This window comes from Scomber japonicus, chromosome 11 (genome assembly GCF_027409825.1).
Source record: "Scomber japonicus isolate fScoJap1 chromosome 11, fScoJap1.pri, whole genome shotgun sequence".
NCBI lineage: Eukaryota > Metazoa > Chordata > Actinopteri > Scombriformes > Scombridae > Scomber > Scomber japonicus.
In genome coordinates this window covers 24,705,885-24,729,063 of record NC_070588.1, presented here as the reverse complement: position 1 = coordinate 24,729,063, position 23,179 = coordinate 24,705,885, and the positions used below count along the sequence as shown (strand labels likewise).

The following is a 23,179-nucleotide window of genomic DNA, read 5'->3' as shown; positions in this document are numbered from 1 at the left end:
ACACCGACCTTGTCGGGACCTGTAGTCCTCTTGGGGAACAAAGCCCATTCCTAATGAGGCAAAATGTCATTTCTGAGGTCCTGATAAAGGTTATGGGTGAAGTGTGAAGGTGTGGTCAGGTTAGGCATGAATTGATTAGGGTTTGGGTTAGGCTTTCCACAATGAATGTGAGTCAATGCAATGTCCTAACAAGGATAGCTGTGCAAACTTGTGTGTGTATGTGTGTGTGTAGGCCAGACACTGCTCTGACATGTCTCTGTGGGTACGTTGGTTTTTGGAGGGGGGTTATGTAACTGCTGTCTTGGCCAGTGCTGGGCTTGTCTGACAGGCCCACCATTTGACGGGCTGCTCCGAAGCCTTCTGTCGACATTTCTGCTGCTTTAAGAGGACTCTCCAGCACACACACACGCCAGCACACAAGCAAACTCAGCCACATTAATCATACGTAGCGAACACAAGCCCACGTTGTATTGTTCAAATTTCTTATGTATCAGGATAAACCACCTGAAAACTATCTGGGTTCAATTGTTTTATAGTCAATTATTCAAAATGATCTCTTTCTTCTCCTCCCGCTCCTCCTCCTACTCCTCATTCTCATTCTGTTCTTCGTTTTCTCCTCCTACTCCTGCTGCTTTCTTTCTCCTCCCCCATCTTTCCTTCCACATCTCTGAAAGATTCATCAAGCCACTTACTAAACATCTCCTTTTCAGAAGCATACAGGGCTGCCATCCAACTGTCTCCCTCCTCTCCCTCCCCTCTCCTCATCTTTGTTTTTATGTCTCCTTCCCACAGTGTGAGCAGGAATAGCACTCCGATGTCAGTCTGCTCTTTTTTTTGTTCGTGTAGAAGCTGATTGGTTCTCAGCGTTTTTGATACCTACCTCATCTCCTCTCTACTCTTGCTCATCTCCCTTCTTTTTTTTCCTCACTTTTTGCTCCTCCATTCATTAATTTTTCCACAATAAGTCTTAACTTCGGCTTCTCTGACAGTTCTTTCTTTCTTTATTGCTTTTTCGCTCATCTCTCCCCTTCTCCTCTTTCACAATCTTCTCTTTTCCTCATAACTCTCTGCCTTCTCCTTTCTTAATCTGTCACTTTGTCCCCCCCCCCTTTCCTTTTTCCTTCTGTCACTTCTCCTGCTTTCTCTCCCCTTGATGTCTGTTCCAGCTTAATCTTTTCTCTCTCTCTCTCTCTCTCTCTCTCTCTCTCTCTCTCTCTCTCTCTCTCTCTCTCTCTCTCTCTCTCTCTCTCTCTCTCTCTCTCTCTCCCTCCCCCTCCCTCTGTCTCCCTGTTTCCCTCTGTCTCTTCCATCCCTGAGTGTGTGTGTTAGTCTGTTTGTGTTTATCTCTGCGCGTGTGCACATTTGTAGATATCAGCCGAGTCAGAGGCCCACCAGAGAAGCCGGGAAGCTTTAAGCTGTTACATAACAAATGTCCTCTTGACTTGGAAGTGTGTCATTGCTTTGGATAAAGGCCCCTTGTGGCCACTGCCTAAAGACCCCTCTAGGCCTCCCTTGATAGCACTAATGCTCGGATGGAGGGATGGAGCAGGAGACAAGGAGGGAAGAGATAAAGGGCAAAGAAAACAGAGGGATAGGAGAGATGGAAAAGGGCAAGGAAGACGGACAGAGGGGAAAAAAAGGAGTTAGAAGTCAGACAAGAGGCAGAGGAAGGGAGGTGCACCATTTACTGTAGAGGGTCTGGGGGACAATCATTGGTGGGACTCAGGAGAACTGAATGGAGCAATAGAATGGAGAAACACAGACAGACAGGCAGAAAGACAAAAAAGGCAGATGGAGAATGAGGTAGATTAAGACTGGGATATTGTCTAGACATGAAGGAGATGCTGCTGTTCTGTCTGCCTGACTATGTTTGGTATGTCTTCTGTCACAATAGGTATAATCTATGTGCAGTATGTTGCAGATGGCAGCGGGCATTGCTGGCTGCCATAGAGACAGGAAAATGTGTCAGCACAGGCTACTTTGATTGTTGGGGAAACAATTATGCGTATACATGTGTTCATGCTCAGACTCATTTCAGGCGTCCAAGGAACTCACATCTTATAGTTGGCCTTGTTTTTTAGGTGTGTGTGTGTGTGTGTGTGTGTGTGTCTGTGTTTGTGAGAGAGAGCTTGTTTGTGTGCAGTGCAAGGAATTAGCCAAGGTGAAGCAGAAAGCCTTGTTGAAATCCATCAGAGATTCTCTTCATTATATGAGGGCAGACGGGCAGGGAGCCAGAGCCAGAGCCTGTTAACTGTGTGTGTGTGTGTGTGTGTCTGTGCGTGCTTGGAAGCCTGTCGTGCAAATGGCTTTGATTGAAATGTCCCCAACACCTCTGCTGCCCCTCACAATCATCTGCGCAGTGTGAGGCCAAAGCTTCAACAATACTCAAGATACAGAAGAATCCAGGTCACTGTAATTAGATTTTCCCCCTAGCCCAGCCATTAATTAAAGTTTTTTACAGTCCAGTATCAAAATATCTCGAGTACACATTTTCATGTCTTCATTTTATTTGATTAGATGAAATAATATGTTTCAAAGGTGAAGTCATATTAGATAAATCCAGATTTTTTCCCCCCTAATAAATAGTTGTGTGTGTGTGTGTGTGTGTGTGTGTGTGTGTTTAAGAGGATATGTTACGCTTAATTTATTGTTCCACCAATTTTTGGTTTCACTGTTGTATAAAGACATTAGAGTTTAACTGTATTAGAGTCTATTACAACATGGATCTTGGACTCCCTTTGAGATTAAGAGGAAAACTTGTCATTCTGACCATTTTCCATTTTATGCCCACAAAAAAAACAACAACCCTGAAATCTTTCTTTTAGTCCCCCCCCCCCCAGATTGAAAAGGATAATTTGTCTAATGATAATTGCACATTGTGAATACACATCCAACACATTAGTCATGGTCCAATTGGGGTTCAGGTCACTGATGTGAAGCTTTGTAAAAGGTTACTGGCCTCATGGATTTGGTTTATTGGACTTGTTGTGATTCTAATTAGATTGAGATAACTGTGGAGCATTTATAATGATCTGAATTGAGCTGACTGTGTTGTTAACAGTGGTTTGCTCACTAGTACAGAGTCCATACTGTGCAGGAAGAAGCAACAATACAGAGGTGCTATAGGGATGTGTTATTTATTGCACTTTTTATCGGATGACTCACCCAAATACAATCAGTAGGCATGTACTGAAATATCTGCATAGATGCTGCCACCCACAGACTCGTACAATGACACTTCTGGGCACGGATATCAATTAATCATTCCCATTTTGCACAACTCCCTCAATGTGTTTATCAGATTTCTATCCTCCACCAATATTTCTGCTCCTTCACAGTGACTCCTTTTGTTCCTCAGCACACTCTGCCGATCTCATCTCTCAATAAGCTCCATCAGTGAACAGTGTCTGTGTGCAATTTGCCATAAGAAAAGGCAAATCAAGCTTAAAGAGCCCCAGACACACACACATATACAGTATAGGCTCAGGGCAAAAGGGCTGCAGCATCTTCCAACTATTCTGATGGGCTCACTCTTTTCAGCTCTGAGACTGGAATCACTGTGGTTGGTCTCTCGTTTCATCCTAATCCTTAACTATACAGTAAACACAGATCCGTGACAACACCTGTATTGTGTGTGATCAACTATACTAAAGTACAAATTGATTAATCACAGAGAGGGCAACAGAAAGGTAGCTTTGTAACTTCTCTGCTACTTATTACCAAGCAGCATCTGCACAGCTTGAGGCTATGTGGAGGAACCTTAAAGTGCAATGCCACCGATGCTGGCTGGCTAATCACTGGCTCCAAACTCTAACTTCTCTGTGGAAATACTCAATCAAAGTCAATAAATTTTCATTGTTGTCTCAATCACTAAATTTGGGCCTTCTGATAAGTGTGCTGTTGGTCATTTTAGAAATTATTGATCTGAAGATTTGAAGATGTATTATAGCTTTGATGTCTGCCGTGTCAGAGTTGATTGACAGTTCGCTCACCTGCTGCTCTTCCTGAGTCGGACTATTGTTGCAATTTTTCGGTAAGTTTTTATCTTACTTCACTATGATACCTTCCCTCTGAGAACAATTTAGCTAAAGTAGCTAATGTTAGCGCAAGTGTGCACCACCCAGTGTTCCCAGTAAGCTAGTGTTCACTTTGGTCTGAGGTAGCGAGGAATGTATCCAGGCAACCTCCCACACTCCTTATTTTGGAAGGTCCTGGCTCCAAATGGAAAAGATGGTGCTAACAATAAGTTGCAACTGTGGGCATATTTATATACAGTCTATGTTTATTACCTGGACATTTTTGTGATACTATATGCTTTTCTTAAGTGATTTTGAAAGTGGAAAATGTAGATTTAATACGATTTAGTAGTAGTACTACTGATGCTAAAGGTGGTATGATAAACACTACCTGCCAAACCTTGACCTTTACTCCTCAACCATACTGGTCACCACTAAGGGTAGGTCACACCAGAGTTTAAAACGGTGTAGTTTCACAGCAAAATCAATGAATTTAATAGAGATTGCAGCGATCAGTGGATCTGCACCATCCTTTTTTAATTAACCCTACTGCTCCATAAAAGTGAAATAGTTTGCAGTCGATTATGAGGCAGGAGTCAATGCTGCATATTTTGAATGAAGTATGTGAATTTATTGACCCGTTAGTGATAAAGATCATGATTCACTATTAAGGGAAATGCACAATCCTGACAAAATGCCAGGGTGGAATAAACAGCACTGCGCAGAGAAAATAGATCGATAGGACATTTGGATAGCTATTGTGACCAGTTTGCTAACAGGTTAGCTGTTAATTTGCCAGATATAGTAAGCCCTGCGGATAGTTATTATGCCACCAAGCTTCTAGCATTGTCTATTTTGCAAAGATGCATGGATCATAACAAAATTTTGGGCTTAAGAAATACTGAAGAAGGGGTTTTTCAGAATCACATGGTCTCCTCATGGACTAGTTGCAAATGTTCTGAGGCCCAGTATAGCGGCCTGAGGGTTCGGGATCCTTGTGCTAGTAGAAAAGTTAAAGGATTACCACAGTCATACCGCAGGATGCTTGTTGTTAGTATTCATGTCTTTACAAGATTCCATGACAATCCATTCAGTAGTTGTTGACATATTTCACTTTAGACCAACAAACTGACCATGCCATCCCTAGAGCCATGGCACTAGCATGGCTAAAAAAGGCTGTATTCCATTTAACTGTGCCATTTCCGGGGCACTGGTTATGTTTATTTTGGCTCACAGACATGGCCTATGGGACTCTTTGATGCAACGGAACCGTTGTTAATGTTATTATTTCCACCTGTGCTTTTCCTTTTCAGTACAGTATGACTAAAGCAAAAATGTCTGGTGTGAACAAAGTATTTCCTTTTTCAGCCTTCTGCAGCCTTTCTGCCATTAGTATGTACCAATCCCAGATCATTTGTGTGTGTGTGTGTGTGTGTGTGTGTGTGTGTGTGGTCTGCCCAGTTCTGGGACTTTGATACACAGTGGCCCGTCCTTTGCTGTGGATTAGTGGCTGTAAGGCCTGCGGATGCCTGCAGCAGGGCAGTAATCTATTGTGGTAATCTACTGCCAATGTGCTGAGGGATCATTAGCTAGATCATGAGATCAGATTGGGACTGGATTTATGCAATTGCCAGGTGTTTGGAGGTTGTAACAGCTATGTGTGTGTATGAGTGTGTGTATGAATTGCGCACAAGGTTAGCAAGTTTATTCAATGGATGGAAACATCTAGGCATAGTACGGGCACAGTATAGGGGCTGATGAATGACTTTGTGTGTGTGTGTGTGTGTGTGTGTGTGTGTGTGTGCAGAATGTGCATGTGAGAGTGTGAGCTTTGTCACAGTTGTAATATGGATTTTCACATTAATGTTCCATTGCCTCTCTCAGTTTATGTTGTCCGATATGTGTGAAGTGTTTAGCGAGTGTCTGTTGAAGGTTACAGTGCTGGACAGGGTGATGTAATACAAGCTGCTGTCTGTTTTTCTGGATTGTAGCTTTTATAACTTATGTTCACATGAAAGTGATCACTTACAGGTATGAACTGCTCTGATTTAGCATAGAAATGACACTGGAGGTATTGAAACCTGCATGATTTTGTGGTGGGCACACTGCAGACACCCATGACCACTTGGTGAACTTTTGGTTGCAGCCACTTTCCATGCTTTCGTCATTGAGCTCCAGTTAAGGGACATCCTAATGCTACAGCATGAAATTATATTTTAGACAATAGTGAGCTTCCAACTTTGTGGCCACAGTTTGGGGAAGTACCTTCCTTTTCCAGCATATTACTGAGTGCAGTCCAGTGCACAAAGCCAGGTCCATAAAGAAATGGTTTTCCCAGTTGGGTTTGAAAGAACTCAACTGGCCTGCACAGAGTCCTGACCCCAATCCCATCCAACACCTTTGGAATGAACTGTAAGACTGACTGCCAGTCAGACCTTATTGCCAGCATCAGCAGCAGGCTCCAAAATCTTGTGGAAAGCCTCACAGATGAGTGGATACTGTTACAGCTGCATATTAAAGTCCAGTTTAGAATGACATGTTAACATTATTCCCATCAAGCCTGAAATGCTTCATAAAGGCTTAATCAAGCCTTAATCAAGGCTCTCATGTTCATCTACTAGTTTAATGCCACCAAGAAAAAAAATACCATAGACAATGAAGGCAAAAAGAGATAAAGTCTAGTCTCTAGTTGCAGACCTACATCCCCATTATATACTGTACAATAATGGAATTTATTACCCATGCTTAGATTTAGCCCATTACAGAACAGTCTTGGAAATTTCTTTCTACATCTTCTCAGTTGATGAATTGTTTGCGATGTAAAAAAAATGTAAAATGTAAAAAATGACCTCTTTAGCCTTGTCAAATGCCTCCTACACCTGGGCTTTTATTTTTCCAACTCAAACAGCTGCAGTCTGTCAAGCCAGAGACAGCTGAGTCTGAAGTTCTGTTGTGACAACCTGACTCTGAATCACCATTTCTTCTTTGGCTTGACAGCCCCCATTACTGCTGGCATTTGTGGGCTCTTGGGTTGTTGTGATGACCAGCACTGACTAAATGTCTGACCACCATGAAGGGTTTTGAACAGGGTTTTGGTAGAGGAATCTGCTATGTTGCACCACTACTCTTGTGGGTCTAGTTTAACCATGTTTCTATGATAACATCTTGTCTTTCTCTGTAGTTATGTAGGACAATGATATTCAGCTGTATATAATTCTGTATATTCAGAAGATTAACCTCTGCATGTGACTCATCCTATACCTTAGGAGCAGCAGGGACCAACTCCAGTTATTTTAGCCAGTGCAAGTGGTCAGGGGTCGCTTACAGAAATATTAACCCTAGCGTACATATCTTTGACGGTGAAAGGAAACTGGAGCGCTCAGCGGACACCCACTCAAACACATGGACAGCATGCAAACTACATTCACAGAAAGGATCAGTGATGGCCAGGTTTAAACCCTAGACCTTGCTGTGCGGCAACAGTGCTTACTACTGAGCCTCCGTGACACAGAACAATGACCTATTGTTCTGTATCCATTTAATCTACTTCTGCTCCTTTCTCCTCTCTGCTCTCTCTGTGTCCACTTGTTGCATCTCCATCCTCTTTTCATCTCCCTCATTCTTTCATTCAATTTGCTCCTACTCGCTGTTTTTTTCTGTCTCTGCGTGCACAATTGTCAAGCCATTTGCTCTGGTTTGTTCCTTTCTGACTGCCCCCCCCCATCCCTTCTACTCCCCAACAATCTTCTTCCATCTCCACTTAAGGACATCCTTTCATTTTTAATCCATCCTCTTAATTTGTCTTGTCTGACCTTTCTCTCTTTTCCCTCCAGCTTTTGGTCCCATTTCTCTTCACCATTTCTCCATCTGTGCTAAGATTTTTTTCCCCTGGCAGCAACTCAGCGACGGAGAGAATGATCAAATCTGAGCTAAAGAGAGCGTAGAAGTAAAACAAACTGCAGAGAGGGAGATGGAGCTTAATGCAGGCTGTGGATTATAACTGATAGATGCCCTTTTAGGCCAAACAGAGCACTGCATTAAAGGCTTTATGAGGACGTGGCCATAGTTTCCTGGACGGCATCATGTCATGCACCGAGATGTCAAAGTGACAGTGGAAACATACACATACGTAACACACACGCATACACATACTGGATTAGTAACAACTGCCACAACAACGCCAATGTTCCCAAACGTCCGTGCCCCAAAGCATCACAGCCAGAGAGAGAGTGACACATGAGTCTATGGCTGCCCCCGTCCTGCTCTGTCCACCTAAATACCCGCTGACCTGCTTTCACTAAGCTCGTCTGTCCGGCCTCCTCGCTGACCAACTTAATAAAAAAGACATTTTGTGGGACAGTTACGTGAATAAAGACAAACAAGCAAACAGCCTTTATTGGCAAAACTGACCTCGCCACCTCTCTGTGTCTCTCTCTCCGGTGCTGGGAGGTGTGGGAATATTGGAATTGGAAATCAATACATGTTTGTGTAGTGAATGGGGCAAGGCAACGATTTTTAGCTTTCTGTTTCTCACCCTCTCTGCCTCATCCCCCCCCCCCCCCCCCATCTTCTGTCTGTCTCTGAGGTAATCACTATTGTGATTGCCCAGTTTGTCATGTAAGTTTTGTGTACACTGTGTTTTTTTTTTTACCTGTTTGGCAGAAGAACAAAAAAAATGTCAAAATGAAATTTATAGAAGCTTTTCAAACACATCTCCTGATCTGCTTCAATAGATAACTTCCAAGGCCAAGAATGAACTTCTTTCAGTCAGCCTCCTCTGGATCATTTTCACCTGAATTTTATGTTCGCACACAACCAAAACTTGTTATTTTTCTTGCTTGTCATTAATAACAGGAGTAAAAAATAAATCAAATTAGTTGATGATCAAGTGCCAGAGCCTTGAGTGATGATAAAAACAATAAAAACATTAAATAAACTGCATTGCTTTTGGACAAATATGTATTATTGATTATTTAATATGAATATTTTCACTCATTGTTTTCAAAGTAGTGATTAATGTCCAAGTTTTGAAAATAAATAATGAGCCTGTCAGGTGTTGTTTCTCCATAATAAATGGTGTGCATTGTAGGTTAACAGTGTGTCTAGCATACTAGTAAGGAGCATAGGAAGCATAGGAAGTAAAGGTGTTTGGTTCAAGCATAAGTAGTATTGACCATCATTCATTCAAGGTCCATTTAGTGGCTGTGTTTGAGCTTTGTTACATGATCTTCATCAGCAGAAAGAGTCTATGCAGTTGTCATGGGATTGTAGAAGTTCTAATTTCCATTTTTTGAGCTGATTTCATACATCCAAGGATGTTTCTCCTTCAGTCATTGAGCTTAGGCTTCTTTTCCATTTTGGTTTAAAAGATAAGGTTTAAATATCATTCTTCACCTTGGAAGCAAAAGTAAAAAGCTCCAGAACAGCTACTAAATTGACCTCTTGATGAGACTGTGTTTGCAACTAGTGGTGGTGAATGGTGGCTCACCTCCACCGGCTTCCCTGTACCTGAAGAGCCCACCCAAATGTGGCCGTTGTCCTCTTTTCCCACTCCATTGAAGCAGATGACCCACCACTCACCCACCCTGTTTATCGTGATCCAGAGCTCATTCGGATTCCCCACACGCAGTCTTTGGAGGAAGTAATCTAGGAGTCTGAATGAGACTTTGTATCTGTGTCGACCCTCTGTGGTTTCCTCCGCAGTGGATGACTGCCTAAGGTGCCTTATGAACTTCTTCCGCTCTGCTCATGTGTTACAGCGAGAGCTCTGTAGGAGATGTGCATGCTGTATTGTTGTTCTAACACATTTCATGCTTCTTCTGGTCATTTTAACATTTTTGAAGCCCCCCCCCCCCACTCAAAAATGCATATTGCTTATTGTTACTTCAGTTGGTTGTTTGAGCTTCACTGTGTGAGGATGATATATGTGAACAGTTTTACACTTGAAAGCTGTTTTCTATGGATTAACATTTTTTTTAAATTACATCCATGTCACCTCTTGGGTGCCGTACTTTTCACATTCATCTGCTGGAGCAGGGAAGTTTCTTTCTGTTCAGCGAAAATCTGAGTTTAAGCCGTGCACTGTGCCTCCGAGCACGCTGAGAGTGGACTTTTCAGTGAAACCTTTGAAATTAAAATACGTTTAGGATCATGGATTCTGGATTTTTCAGTAAGGAAGAATGGGGAAATGTCATTTTAAGGATTTTAATGAGGTAATTGTACTTTTTTAAAATGGAAAAACCAAATCATATTCAATTGCTGCAACATTTTTATAAGCTCAATTTCAATTAATAACAGTTTTCCTCTTTATATGCCAATGTTGGTTTCTCAGTCTGGTCTGGAGTGAAATATCTTGACAGATTTATATAAACTATTTGACAGATTTGCATAAAATTGGCCCAGGGTTTAAGTCTTGACCATGAGCCACAACATCCTTTTCCTGTCGTCTCTCTACTATGGCTGTCTAATAAAGGTATTAAATTCCCTCCCAAAATGTCAGTTTATTGGAACTGTCAATCGACTGCTCCACTTTTTGCTATCACACTTCAGCAGAGCCCCGCACTGTCAACTTTGAACAAAACACAGGGATATCTTTTTAGTCATGTCAATCCCATAGTCTCGATTTTTCTTTGCTTCAGGAAGAAGTAAACACTCTTAAAGAGATCATTTCCCCTTCATCTTATATCTGTTTCCACTGTATATTTCTCCTGTGACTCCAGACCTACCAGTGCCCCTGCCTGTTCCTTAAAGTCTCACCTACAACCAGACCTTGCACCCCCCCCACCCCCCCCACCACCACCACTTCAGGCCTGTTCGGTGCAGGAAGCAGAACGCAGGCCTGTGAGGCCTCAAACCCACTGTGCATGTTTACAGGACGTTTTTCATGATGACATTCCAGGCCTGAAATTCAGCTCCCTCATAATCAGTTAATCATTGGAACTTATGTCACAACAACATTGGCTCCAGCTGAAAATACTGTACGCTAAGGTTTAGGGGAGTTTTTAAAGGAGGGGATAAAGAGTCACGAACACCCTCATGCAGGCCCACAGGATGTGCGACAAGTTGGATGTTGTTTTGCGACGAAATTACAGCTTCTGCGAATTACTGAACAATGTGTGTGGGTGTGTATGAAGTCCTTACATTTAAGCGCAGTGTAGACTTTGTTTATTCATATTCTGTGGACAATAGATCAGCTGTGAGCAATAGGAGGTTTTCACACAGACCTCTGAGGAGCCAGCAGCCTGCCACAGCTTGTTAAAGTATGAATCAGTAGTGTGTTTGCCTGTCACATAAAAAACATATCAACATTGGATTAAATGTGAAACAAATGTGTACAGTTTGCTAGTTTTGAAAGCCGAATGAGGCACTGAGACAGATGCACCTGGGTTCTGTAAACTCAAGTTCAAGCTCAGGTTGCCCTCGATGACTTTGTGTTCATTATTTATGATGATGATGATGATGATGATGGGAGGTTACTGGCATGTGTGTTAATGACACAGCTCTTCACACGCTAAAAAGATCCAGTCACACAAACACGCAATATTTAGTTTCACAAGAGTTCACACACTGTCACGCTGATTTCACTGCAATATGTATAGAAATAGTTTACAGTAAGGTTTTCAACAGTGTCTGTTTCCGCAAGGCTTATAGTATAATCATGTTAAAGGAAAAATATGTCAGTTCACATACATGAGCACAATATGAGATTAAAATGAGTGCCGTGTTTTAAGAGTTTTGCCCTCATTCAAAAATGTGATGTGTGTGTGTGTTTTTTTTATACTAGTGTTCTGGGTATTAGGACACAAAGCTGAAAAAACACAGCTGTTCAAAAATCTGGACTCATTTTCATCACATCTGTGATTGGTAGTGGAGATTTAGCATGGGTGGATCCTCTGTGCACTCCAGAGGACGTGGACAGCTCTGAAACCTATTACCACAGAGTAGTGAGGGAAAAACAGAATAAAATAGAACAGAGTGGAGCTGAGTTCCTGTATTTTTCTGTATGTTCTTTTTCCACCTTCATCAAATGTTCAAGCCCAGTTTATGACACAAAGAAGGTTTTTTATGAGGTCAGAAGGAATGAAAAGAAGTATTTTTGAGTTGATTTTGCAATTATTATCATTATTTTACACATACAGCATTGTGGTCCATATGATTCCAAACAATGAGGAAGTCAAGTCAGTGTCAATAAAACATGAGGGATGAATTAGCAGATTAGAAAAAGCAAAAGATTGACTACATTCTGCCTTATTCCAGCGCTGACAACACATTTCTGTGGTTGGTTGGTATGCTGTGTTATGAAGGTGTTTTTTTTGTCACCTCTGAAAGTATCCCACTTTATCTCCAGTGTTTTTCTTCCATGTTCAAGGCCATTTAACCCTGAAGCCATTTCAGATATCGAAGGGAAACAGCAGTTGCTGCAAATGCATCTGTGTCTATCAGTACAGTATATCAAACCACAGACTTCGGGCTGATTTAGGTAGAGGGGGTAAAAGAGTGTCCACAGCCGGCTCTCTGCTCTCAGCAGCACATGTAATTACTGCCGTCATTTCTACAATGAGCGTCACAGCTCATTATGAATCGGTAAAGCGCTACTATCGGTGCCTGAAAACTCATGCTGGAACGCTAATGAGATTTAGCTTAGCATTGACATTTGCTCACCTATCAGAGACGAAGCTGCCAATCAATCTTGATGGAGATAAGCAGAGCTGGGAGATCTTAGCAGCATTGCTTGATAGGTATGTTTGTATGCACTGTAAGGAAGGACCGACCTTTACAGAGAAACAACAGCACTGGTTTCCTGTACAAACAGCTTAAAATGACCTGTGTTTATGTTCAGGGACACATTGAAGGGTTGTTTAATGGTCTTTTAGCTGGATAGACCTTTGACCTTCGAGACTTACTATGGTTTATGTCCCTTCTCCTACCAGCAGTCCATGTTAGTCTCTTTTTAGCATGAAGGCAGCCTTTCTCAGTCTAACCAGAGAGAAATCCAAAGGGAATATTTTCCGAAATTCTCTAAAACATCCTTTAAATTAAAATGTGTGATTTTACAGCCTGTCTTTATATAAAGATGAGTTATGGCAAGTGTGTGACTGTGCTCCAGACATAGCGACCAAAACCATCCGCATTTTTTCATGAAAGTTTGTTTCTTTTTTTAATGTGTGATTAACATCTCTAAACATTTGTAAGTGCTAAAATGTGCAGGCTTTAGGTTCACGCTGGGGAAGTAAATGTTCTTAATCTACACGTCAACAAAAACGTCCCTGGCCCCCATTCTCCTTAAATCTTGTAAGGCTACAGATATAAACACACTTGTGAATGTTTCAGAGCTCTCAACTCATCGGGCTAAATAAGGATGTGATGAACAGGAAGACTTAGAGAAAATAAAAGAGATTCTGTCCAAATTTAGAGAAGGGGGATTACATAGTGGACTGGCTCCTCTGTGCAGGAACCATAGTGAAAGAAAATGCTGTAAAACCAACCTGCAAGCTCCAATCATTTCGGAATCATTGTCCTTTTGCCCTCAAGACTGCGACTGTTACAGATGTGATATTAAATCATCGGCTTAGTCTGCAGATTGTTCCTTTTGTTATACATTTAAAGAACATCCACATGGTAGTTTCAAGTGTTTATATAAAATATGCTCTCTCTATACGTTAAAATAGGAAGTCTATAAATAGCTATAACTGACCCTTTTTAATAACACAGCCAGAAGGACGGAAATCTCATTTTCTAATATTTACAGAAATGAAGAAAGAAGCCAGCGCATGAATAAGCACTTAAACAATGAGGGTTGATACTGCCCTTTAACAGTGTAATTAATTAGTTCTCAGTTGATTATCAATGTGGTGGAAAAGACCCCTCCTTCCTTATAGTATTACAGTCCAACAGCAGCAGTTTGATTGGTCTGAAATTACATGACCACCACCACATTGCAAAATACCAATATTTTCGTACATGGTTGCATCTCTGCATCTCTGTCTTTTTAAATACAGTGACCAAGGACTGCGCAGTAATATTTTTAGATGTACATCTGAGTCTATTGTGGTTCCTCTTAACATGTAGAAACACTTACTCTCATTTTAACTTTCTGGCCATCTGTTTTTTGCCCAGGATCCCTCAGTGCAGAAGATGGGCGGAGGCAGAAAGAAGACTGTGTCCTTCAGCAGCATGCCCTCAGAGAAAAAGGTACAGAAGATAAGTGTATCTTGGAAATAAAATTGTATTGGTGTACTTTCACAATTGAATGTAGAGATGATAACATTGATTTTGTGCTCTAGGTAAGCAGTGCAGCAGACTGTTTGGCGTTCATGCAAGGCGGATGTGAACTGAAGAAGATCCGGCCCAACTCCAGGGTCTACTGTCGTTTCTATACCCTGGAGCATGACCTGAGCTGCTTACGCTGGGAGCCGTCTAAGAAGGATGGGGACCGGGCTCGACTGGATGTCTCCAGCATCCGGGAGGTCCGCACCGGGAAGAGCACTGAAACCTTCCTCCATAATGGTCCCCTCTCTGAACACCTGGCTGAGGAGGCAGCTTTCTCTATCATACATGGGGATGACTACCAGGTAAGAAGAAAGAACATAAAATAAATGGATTTACAGTTACATCTTTAAATGAGTGTAAAAATCATAACTCACAATCCGTCCATCCAGTAAGCTTTATGTTCTGTCCCTCCTTACAGACACTGGACTTGGTAGCCTTGTCCGCAGATGTAGCCAACATTTGGGTGACAGGACTTCGTTACTTGCTGGCTCATCCCTCTATCATTGGTGGGGCTGCAGGATGTGGTGGAGGAGGAGGACTGGGTGAAGGAGGGGGCGTGTCAGTAGAAGGAAGCCTGGGAAGCAAAATGAGGAGTGAGTGGCTGGTAGCTGAGTTCGCCCAAGTTGATGAAGACGGCTATGGCATTGTGTCAGAGGATGTGGCAGTTACCACCATCTGTAAACTGTGCCCTGGTATCAAGGAAGCCAAGGTGAGCAGGCCTGGATCTTCAGAATAATACAAGAACATTTTAAATCTTACACTTTGATTCATATGCTTCATGCAGACATGAATGCTGCACATGGGCAAATTCATGCAGTTGTGATAATAAGACTGGGGTTGGTGGTTGCATTTCAGTATTGCATGGACCATCAGTCTATCACTGTCTTACCTTTGTGAGATCAGGCAAGAATCGTCATAGGAGGCTTATCGGTCCAAACAAACAGTGGTTTTAGCTTGTAACTTGAAGCCTGACAAGATAGATTTTTGTGTGATCTGGTTTTCTTGTGATGTCATGATAGCTGTCTCGCAAGGTAACCCTCCCCTTACACAGCTCAGAAATGCTTCTTGCTATAGGAAGTGAAGATAAAAATAGGGGAAATGTAAATGAGCTGCTGATTCAGAACCATAATCCTTGAAAATAAGTGTTTGTGCTATCCACGGTACTTTTAAAATCAGATCGGCAGTCGTGATTGAGCAAAGCGTAGATAGACATCATGTTCTGGACTTTTGAGCAGCATAACATTTAATCTGTCATGACAAGGGATTTTTCTTACGGTTACTTCTCCCACTACAAACTACTGTATCATCTGCTGTCTGAATAGAAGACAGACACAAAGAGACAAAATTACCCTGGAAACAAGGGCAGCATTGAAAACTCTATTGCTTCAGACAGGTGAAATGTCTGCTGACAACTTGCAAGTACTCAGACACATTTTACCAAGATGACATCAGAGAGGCTTTTTTTGGATGAGCACAGAATATGATAAAACGTTACAGAGAAGTGGAAGCTGACCAAAAGAAAGATGAAGTAAAGAGAAGGAAGGAAGATGGAGAATGAACGCATTAACACTACACTGTGTTGTATGATGTGGGTCACTTTAATATCCTCATTGAAACAAGATAACCAAAGATTAATCAAATTTGCCAGCTTCCCCTAATGAACGAGGCACAATGTTGGCGAGCTAATTAACTCACTTCCTTTCCTCTCTAGCGCAGTGAACTCGCCCCCGCAATGGTCCACTTTTTGTCCTACCTGACTCTCTTCTCTTTTATTCAATGTCTCTTTCCTTTCCAACAGGTACGTCTGCGTTTCAAGGAAATCCAGCGCAGCAAGGAGAAGCTGACCTCCCATGTGACATGCGAGGAGTTCCAGGAGGCGTACTGTGAGCTTTGCACCCGACCTGATGTGTACTTCTTGTTGGTGCAACTGTCGAAGGACCGGGAGTGTCTGGACCCTCATGACCTCCGCCTTTTCTTGGAGACGGAGCAGGGTTTGTCTCTGGCTACAACTGAGGGCTGCTGGGAGCTCCTGAGGCGCTATGAGCCCTCGGCCCAGGGAAAGGAGAGGGGGTTGCTGGGTCTGGATGGATTTGCCAGGTACCTGCAGTCCCCTGAGTGCCAGCTGCTTGACCCAGAGCAGTTGGGGGTTTGCCAGGACATGAACATGCCTCTGTCTCACTATTACATCAGGTGTGTTTGGCATTACAGTCTAACTGATGGTTAGGGTTATGGTTTGTCTCTTATGTACCATTCTGTAAAAGATAAATAAAATAAAGACCATTTAGAAGCAGGAAATTCTTTATCTTTTGAATCCTGAAAAGAATCATGTCGATTGTTCCCTCAGCACCTCGTACCGGTCCTACTTGCTGGATGACCAGGTCCACGGGAGAGCAGACATAGGAGGACTGATCAAGGCCCTGCAGTCCGGCTGTCGATGCCTGGAGCTGGGAGTGACTGATGGCCCGGAGGGGGAACCTCTTCTTGGGGTTGACTATGGTCCAGAAATCCCTCGTCACCATCATCACCACCACCATCACCACCATCATGCACCTGTCACTATCCGCTCTGCTTTGGAGGTGGTCAATAAGTATGCCTTCCTGACCTCTCAGTACCCACTCTTGGTGTACTTATGCCAGCGTTGCTCCCCTGCCCAGCAGCACACCATGGCACAACACCTAAAGAAGGTTTTTGGCTCCCGTCTTTACACTCCAGAGGCCCTACCTGTCAGCTTGGGAGGGCGAGCCACAACCTTACCTTCCCCTGAACAGCTGAAGGGACGCGTCCTTATAGTGGGGAAGAAGCTCCCTCCAGAGTATGAAGGCTCTGATGGGGAGATATCTGAGGAGGACGAGGAGATAGGAGGAGGAGGGCCTTTGGCAGGACGTCGAATGACCATTCCTGGTGAGGAGGAACTGGGTGTGGTCTTGGTGGTGCCTCCACCCTCCCAACCCAGGAAGCTCCGCCTTCACAAAGAGCTGTCAGACCTGGTGGCCATTGCTCGGACGGGCAGCCGCAGCTTCTACGGCCAAAGAGCGTCTTACAAACAGACTCAGCAGCAGTCACCACCGAACAGTCCCTGCTCTCCCAGCACGCCCATGCCTCCCGAGCCACCCTATTGGACACTGTGCTCCCTAGGTGAGGGAGAGGCAGGGCGGCTGACCAGTGAGAGCCCAGAGGACCTTGTCATGTTCACCAAGCGCATCCTAACCAGGGTGCGACCCAGCTCAGTGCGCCTGGACTCCAGTAACCCCAACCCACAAGGTTACTGGAAAGGAGGGGTCCAGCTCGTGGCCTTAAACCAGCAGACCCCTGGTGCCATGCTGGACCTTCACAGAGGTCGCTTCTCACAGAACGGAGGGTGTGGTTATGTTCTCCGACCTGCTGTAATGAGGGATGAGGTGTCATATTTCAGTGCCCACACGCAGGGTTGCGTGCCAGGCGTGCCACCTCAGACTCTACGGATTAAGGTTAGTTCTGTTCTCAGTCTTTTATTTAGGTTAATTGGCATTTCCCAGCAGAATATGGAGGGATATGGAATTTATGATTTTTAACTGAAATGTCAAATAAGTTATCATCTTAATATCTTTGTGTTCAACTGTGCAGGTTATCAGTGCCCATAACCTGCCTAAGCCTCAGGGATCGGGGGCTAAGGGAGAGGTTATTGACCCATATGTTGTTCTGGAGCTACATGGTGTACCGGCTGACTGTGCTGAGCAGCGGACTCGCACTGCTGCACAGAACCAGGATGATCCACTGTTTGATGAGACCTTCGAGTTTCAAGTAAGGCATTTTAACACTGTACACATTATGGTTCCTGTTCAGTGGAACATGTGGTGGCCTGTCTATGTGCTGCTCTTTATTTATTTGAGAAATTTAGGTTTTTTGTCCTATATGACAGATATACAGCTACTCCAAATTTTAATATACACTACATAACAAAAAAGTATGAGGGTACAGCACTCCAAATAAACTTAAAAGAGCAGATGAAGTCCTTGTTTAACTGAATTCATATTTTGTAACACACTGAATTCCTTTTCACCATAATTCAAACAAAATCAAATCTTTGCAGGTAGGTTAAATGTTTAAAAGGTTACATTCAGTTAGGTATATTTTGGTATGTTTGTATGCACATTATAATGTCCATAGAGCAAACACTAAGAAAACAAATAGCCTGTTTTAAGCCATTTACATAACTGCATGACAGCTCCTTATAATAATCCTGTTTGCATGACAGAAAATATTTTAATTTTCTAAATGAAATTGTTTGGTATGTTTCTTAAAAAAATGAAAATAAAAATGCCAGAGCTTTGATGGAGCTCAGGATTCCTTCTCATATCCCCTCCAATACCTCTGATTTCAATGAAAAAAGTAGTTGCAGCTAATGCACTTTGCTACAGCTTGCTGACGTCTTTGAAGCATATTGTGGATGACGTTATTGTTATGAATCATCCATTAATCTAACCCAGTGCAGATTCTGCTTCTTATTGCATAATATTTTGATGTGCAACATTCATATGAGCGTGAAAAAGTGGAAAAAGACAACTAGATAAAAGAGGTTTTTGTGGTTTTTGGAAAGTACTAAAATGAAGGGGGGTTAAGGCCATAAAGGTTTGAATAAGGTGCCTCCATGAATACACTTATGAATGCAGTGAATCATTATATGAGACAGGACTTGATGACTGCGGTGCTGATTTGGCTTTTTTATCCGTCACTGACACAGTCCTGTATTAGTGTAGCTGAGCTGTAATGACAAGCTGTCACAACTGATATGGCATGTACTCTGTGGCTGTGTCATGCGTGTGTGTGTGTGTGTGTGTGTGTGTGTGTGTGTTGAGCTTCTTGCCTTAGAGCAGACATAATGTACCTCCACAAACACTACAGAGGGCATGCACACTACCAGCAATTCTAAAGAATAGTTTAGTGTAATTACTTAAGCCCTTTTGCAGGTGACAGACATAAAGCAGATAAAGATGAAGTACAGCCGGAAAGCATGTAATCACAAGTCTAAATATTACATTTAAACAGGTTGTCATGGACACACCTGTATTTTAATCCTCCTCGTCCAAACCAAAGAATAAATGTGAACCAGCTTTAGTACTAATCCATTTTCGGTTCACTCTGATGTACAAACAACTGACTTTGACAAAAACAAGATTTGAGATTAAAGATTTAGTTTGTCATTTTCTGTACTTCCATACACACACAAAAAAACCCGAAAAGCTGTTCCCCTTAGCCCAAAAAAAATAAGTGCTACAACAGAAAGGATAGAGATACAAATCTGAAAATTCTCTTAAAAATGATAAGAGCAGTTAAATCCCAAGAGAGTAAAAAGAATAAACAGTTAGCAACACAGTGCATTAAAGTGCATTTGGAGCTAAGTGCATGTCTCAGTTTGATGTTGACAGCTGGTGCATGTCAGCAAGTGACCAGCACTGATGGCCACCCATATGTAAATCCCAAGAGAAATATCACAAACAAACTTTCAACATACATACAAAGTGAAACATAAAGTTACATAGACTGAATGGGAACTCATTTATTGGGCACCTTCATGTTTCTGGTGACTGACAGGATATCATACACTACTCCTAATGGCTTATTAATCATCTGTGGCACTCGCAAAGTCCTCATGAATAAATAGTTGATATGCCAAGATTTATCAAGGCTGCCGCTTGACCTCATCTATCATAAACATGGTTGGACAGCTAAAAAGAGGACATAAACAAGTGATCCTACAGTATATGATGTGGAAAATGTTTCAGTCATTTATTTTATTAGCAAAGAGAAATGTACATAACATTCAGGCACCAGCAGCTTCTTATTATTTCTGTCAGTTTGTCTGGTTAATGTGCTCTCTGCAGCTGGTGTCTGTATTCAGCCAAAGACACATCACATCACTCCCACCAGTGTACAATCGCAAGTGGACCGTGTGATTTTGTAGTTCAGCGGGGACCAACAGAGTGTCGACTCCTCTTAAGAGAAATGATCTAAGCGAGTTTATCACGTCACATCACTTTAAGAATATACCAGTTATAGTTTGATTCATGTCAACATTTTAATCTGATGAGCTTCGTAGCTCCGAACAGGACATTTACTGTTTGCCTTCAGTGTTTGATGAAAGTAGCTGTTGAAGTGTAGCAGGCTACAGCATTTAATTAACATTTCATTATGCTGCTCATGTCATTTTCAGGGTGTTGGGACAGATTATGAGCATTAATTAGGCAGCCACTATACATCTAATATTTATTATATGATACATTTTGATAAGGGGTTTGGATTCAGTAAAGTGCTATTGAACCCCATCCCTACTTTTGAATAAGAACCTGCCAAAATACACAAAGCCAACACAACAGAAAATATTGATTGATTGATTGATAGATTGAGCCCTTCTTTAAAATTGCAGGAATCATGCTCTGACATACTTATGTGTTGCCACTGTTTATTGATTATAGATAATTAGAGATTGCTGAGAGTTTCCAAACACAGAAGTTTCACATCCATTATCACGCAGTTCTGAGGTTGGTCTGCTTTGTATCGCATCACAAACAAACTGCACCAGAGTTTACTCAAAGGTGGACACACACTCATCCCCTGAAGTGGATAAACCAAATGAAACAATTAAACACACTAGGATTTACTCAAAATAAACCAAACTGGCCTGTTATGAAAGCATCCTTATTAATAACCTGGAGTAGTGTGATGATGATAATATCTTTTGGATAAAAATCTTTGTGAGTTATGGTTTGTTATGAGAAGAAGCAGAGGAATAGGAAAAGGAGAGGCAGAAGAGAGAGGAGCTCTGCTTGTCTCAGTAGCCTTCTGGATTGTAACCCAAGGCTGAGTGGGGGACTGGAGGGCAGTGCACCATGACTCACACACACAGACAGAAAGACACACACCAAGGAACACACAATCAGACGTATTAGCACACATTCGAGGTCATGCTGTTTGCCTAAGTGTGCATAACAGCCTCTTGAAGCTTGCTTTCACACAGTACATGTATGTCTTCATCAATTTGTCCTGCAGGCTCTGACACTGTGCAGACACATAGGCACACACCATTGTAACGTAACACTTATACACACTCATACACACTCACAGTGCAAACTAACACCACTTATTTTCCTAAGCCCCAATGAGAAACGCTGTGTCATCTATCTGCACTCATAATACACATATCAATTCTATGCAGTATGAGTGTGACAATGTATTATGGTGCAGTATTGTGCAATATGAAAATGTGATGAAATGCATCATGGAAGTGAATTGCTACGGGTAAACTACAGTATTTCTTATCAATTATGTCTCCCAAAGCAAACTATTTGTTTTGGTTTATACACAGTACATTTAATGAGAGGAGAATACATACAATATGGACCTTTTGAACTTAAGAAATTGAGTGTTTTTTTGGGCCAACTGAGGTGAAATGAAATCCAGTTCAGACATTTGCTCTTTATCTTTATTTGGACAGTCTAGACATTTTCTACTCAAGCTTGTATTATATTAAAAAAAAAAGATCCATTTGCAAAAAGCATTTTTTCCCCCGTTTTTTTAAGAGACTTTGCTATTTGCATTTGCATAAAACTCTATTAGGAGACACTATTTGGTGAAGTTTGAAAATACAGTATGCACAAGAGGATTTCAATGAGGAATTATTCACAGCTTCTTTTCGTCAGTGCATGAAACTGAGAACACTCCAGACAGCCAACAACTCCAACAACTCCAGATGTAAGGATGAAGTAAGAATGGAGATTCAGCCTCAGATACTGTCTTGTGTCTCACATCGTCTGTCCTTACAGAAGAGCATTTGGTTATTGAATAGCATGCAGTGATTGAATTAACTGTCACAGAGATTTTCAGCTCAGCCACAGGCTTGTTGCTGAAAAATTGAGAACGAGAGAAGAGAGAGAGAAGAGATTGGAGTCATCATTGGACACACACACGCACACACATTCATGTTTGTCTTTCTATCTTTTTGAGGACACTTATTGACATAATGCATTCCCTAGCCCCTTACCCTAACCTTAACAATCACAACTAAATGACTTAACTCAGCCTTTACTCTTAACCAATTGCCTTTTGAAGTTGTGAAGACTGACCAAAATGTCCTCACAACACAGAAATGTCCTCATAATGCTGGTTTTCAACTGAAATAGGTTCTCTAGAAGGTAGAAAGACACACACACACACACACACACACACACACACACACACACACAGGTTTGATTAAGTCACTTTGGGGTAACTAGACTTACATTCATTTCCTGGGGACTTACCCTAACCCTGACCTTAACCACTGACCGAGAAAAATCTGCCTTTTGACCATTTGTCCCCAATTGCACAAGCTCTCCCCAATCAACTGCTCTTAAGTCTGGTTTGTGTTCCCGAAGTGACTTAAGTCATACAGACACACATACACTTATCAGATTATGCTCACTTTTAGGGACATTATAGACTTATATTCATTTCCTGGAGATTTATCCTAACCCTAACCATCACCACTACTTGCCTAACCCTAATCCTTACCTTAATCTTAACCACTGACCCAAAATTCAGCTTTTTCCCTATTGGTTACATGGCTCTTGTCCCCATTTGTATAAGCCGTCCCCAATTAACTGTTCATAAGTCTGAAATTTGTCCCCAAAAGTAGCCTATGACAGACCACACACACACAGAGACACAGGCTGTATATTCTTTCTAACAGTGCAGTTAAAGCCTAAGGGGCAGCCCGGTCCTCGTTCAGTCATTGTGACATGTGTTCTGCTCCTCTATCCATCACCAGCCTCTCCCTATTACTACAGATGTTTGTGAAACACGAACATTGACATGGTTCTTCATGTCTGTGTACTATGAGTTAAAGTTTTGCATATTTCTTGATTTTTTTCCGTTTTTTA

General features: G+C 42.1%; 1 protein-coding gene across 2 annotated transcripts in view; it reads left to right on the top strand.

Annotated features, from left to right (window-relative positions):
• plcl1 (phospholipase C like 1) overlaps window positions 1–23,179 on the top strand; it is a 77,122-nt gene that overhangs the window by 41,361 nt on the left and 12,582 nt on the right. The window contains exons 1-7 of one of the 2 annotated variants that reach the window (XM_053328590.1): window positions 14,136–14,207; window positions 14,300–14,587; window positions 14,704–14,791; window positions 14,849–14,994; window positions 16,084–16,475; window positions 16,630–17,752; window positions 17,889–18,065. In XM_053328590.1, coding sequence (XP_053184565.1) covers window positions 14,151–14,207; window positions 14,300–14,587; window positions 14,704–14,791; window positions 14,849–14,994; window positions 16,084–16,475; window positions 16,630–17,752; window positions 17,889–18,065 — 2,271 coding nt within the window. In that variant the 5' untranslated portion in view covers window positions 14,136–14,150. Of the gene's footprint in view, window positions 1–14,132; window positions 14,208–14,299; window positions 14,588–14,703; window positions 14,995–16,083; window positions 16,476–16,629; window positions 17,753–17,888; window positions 18,066–23,179 lie in introns of those variants that run through there. The other variant, XM_053328589.1, reaches the window with a different exon arrangement.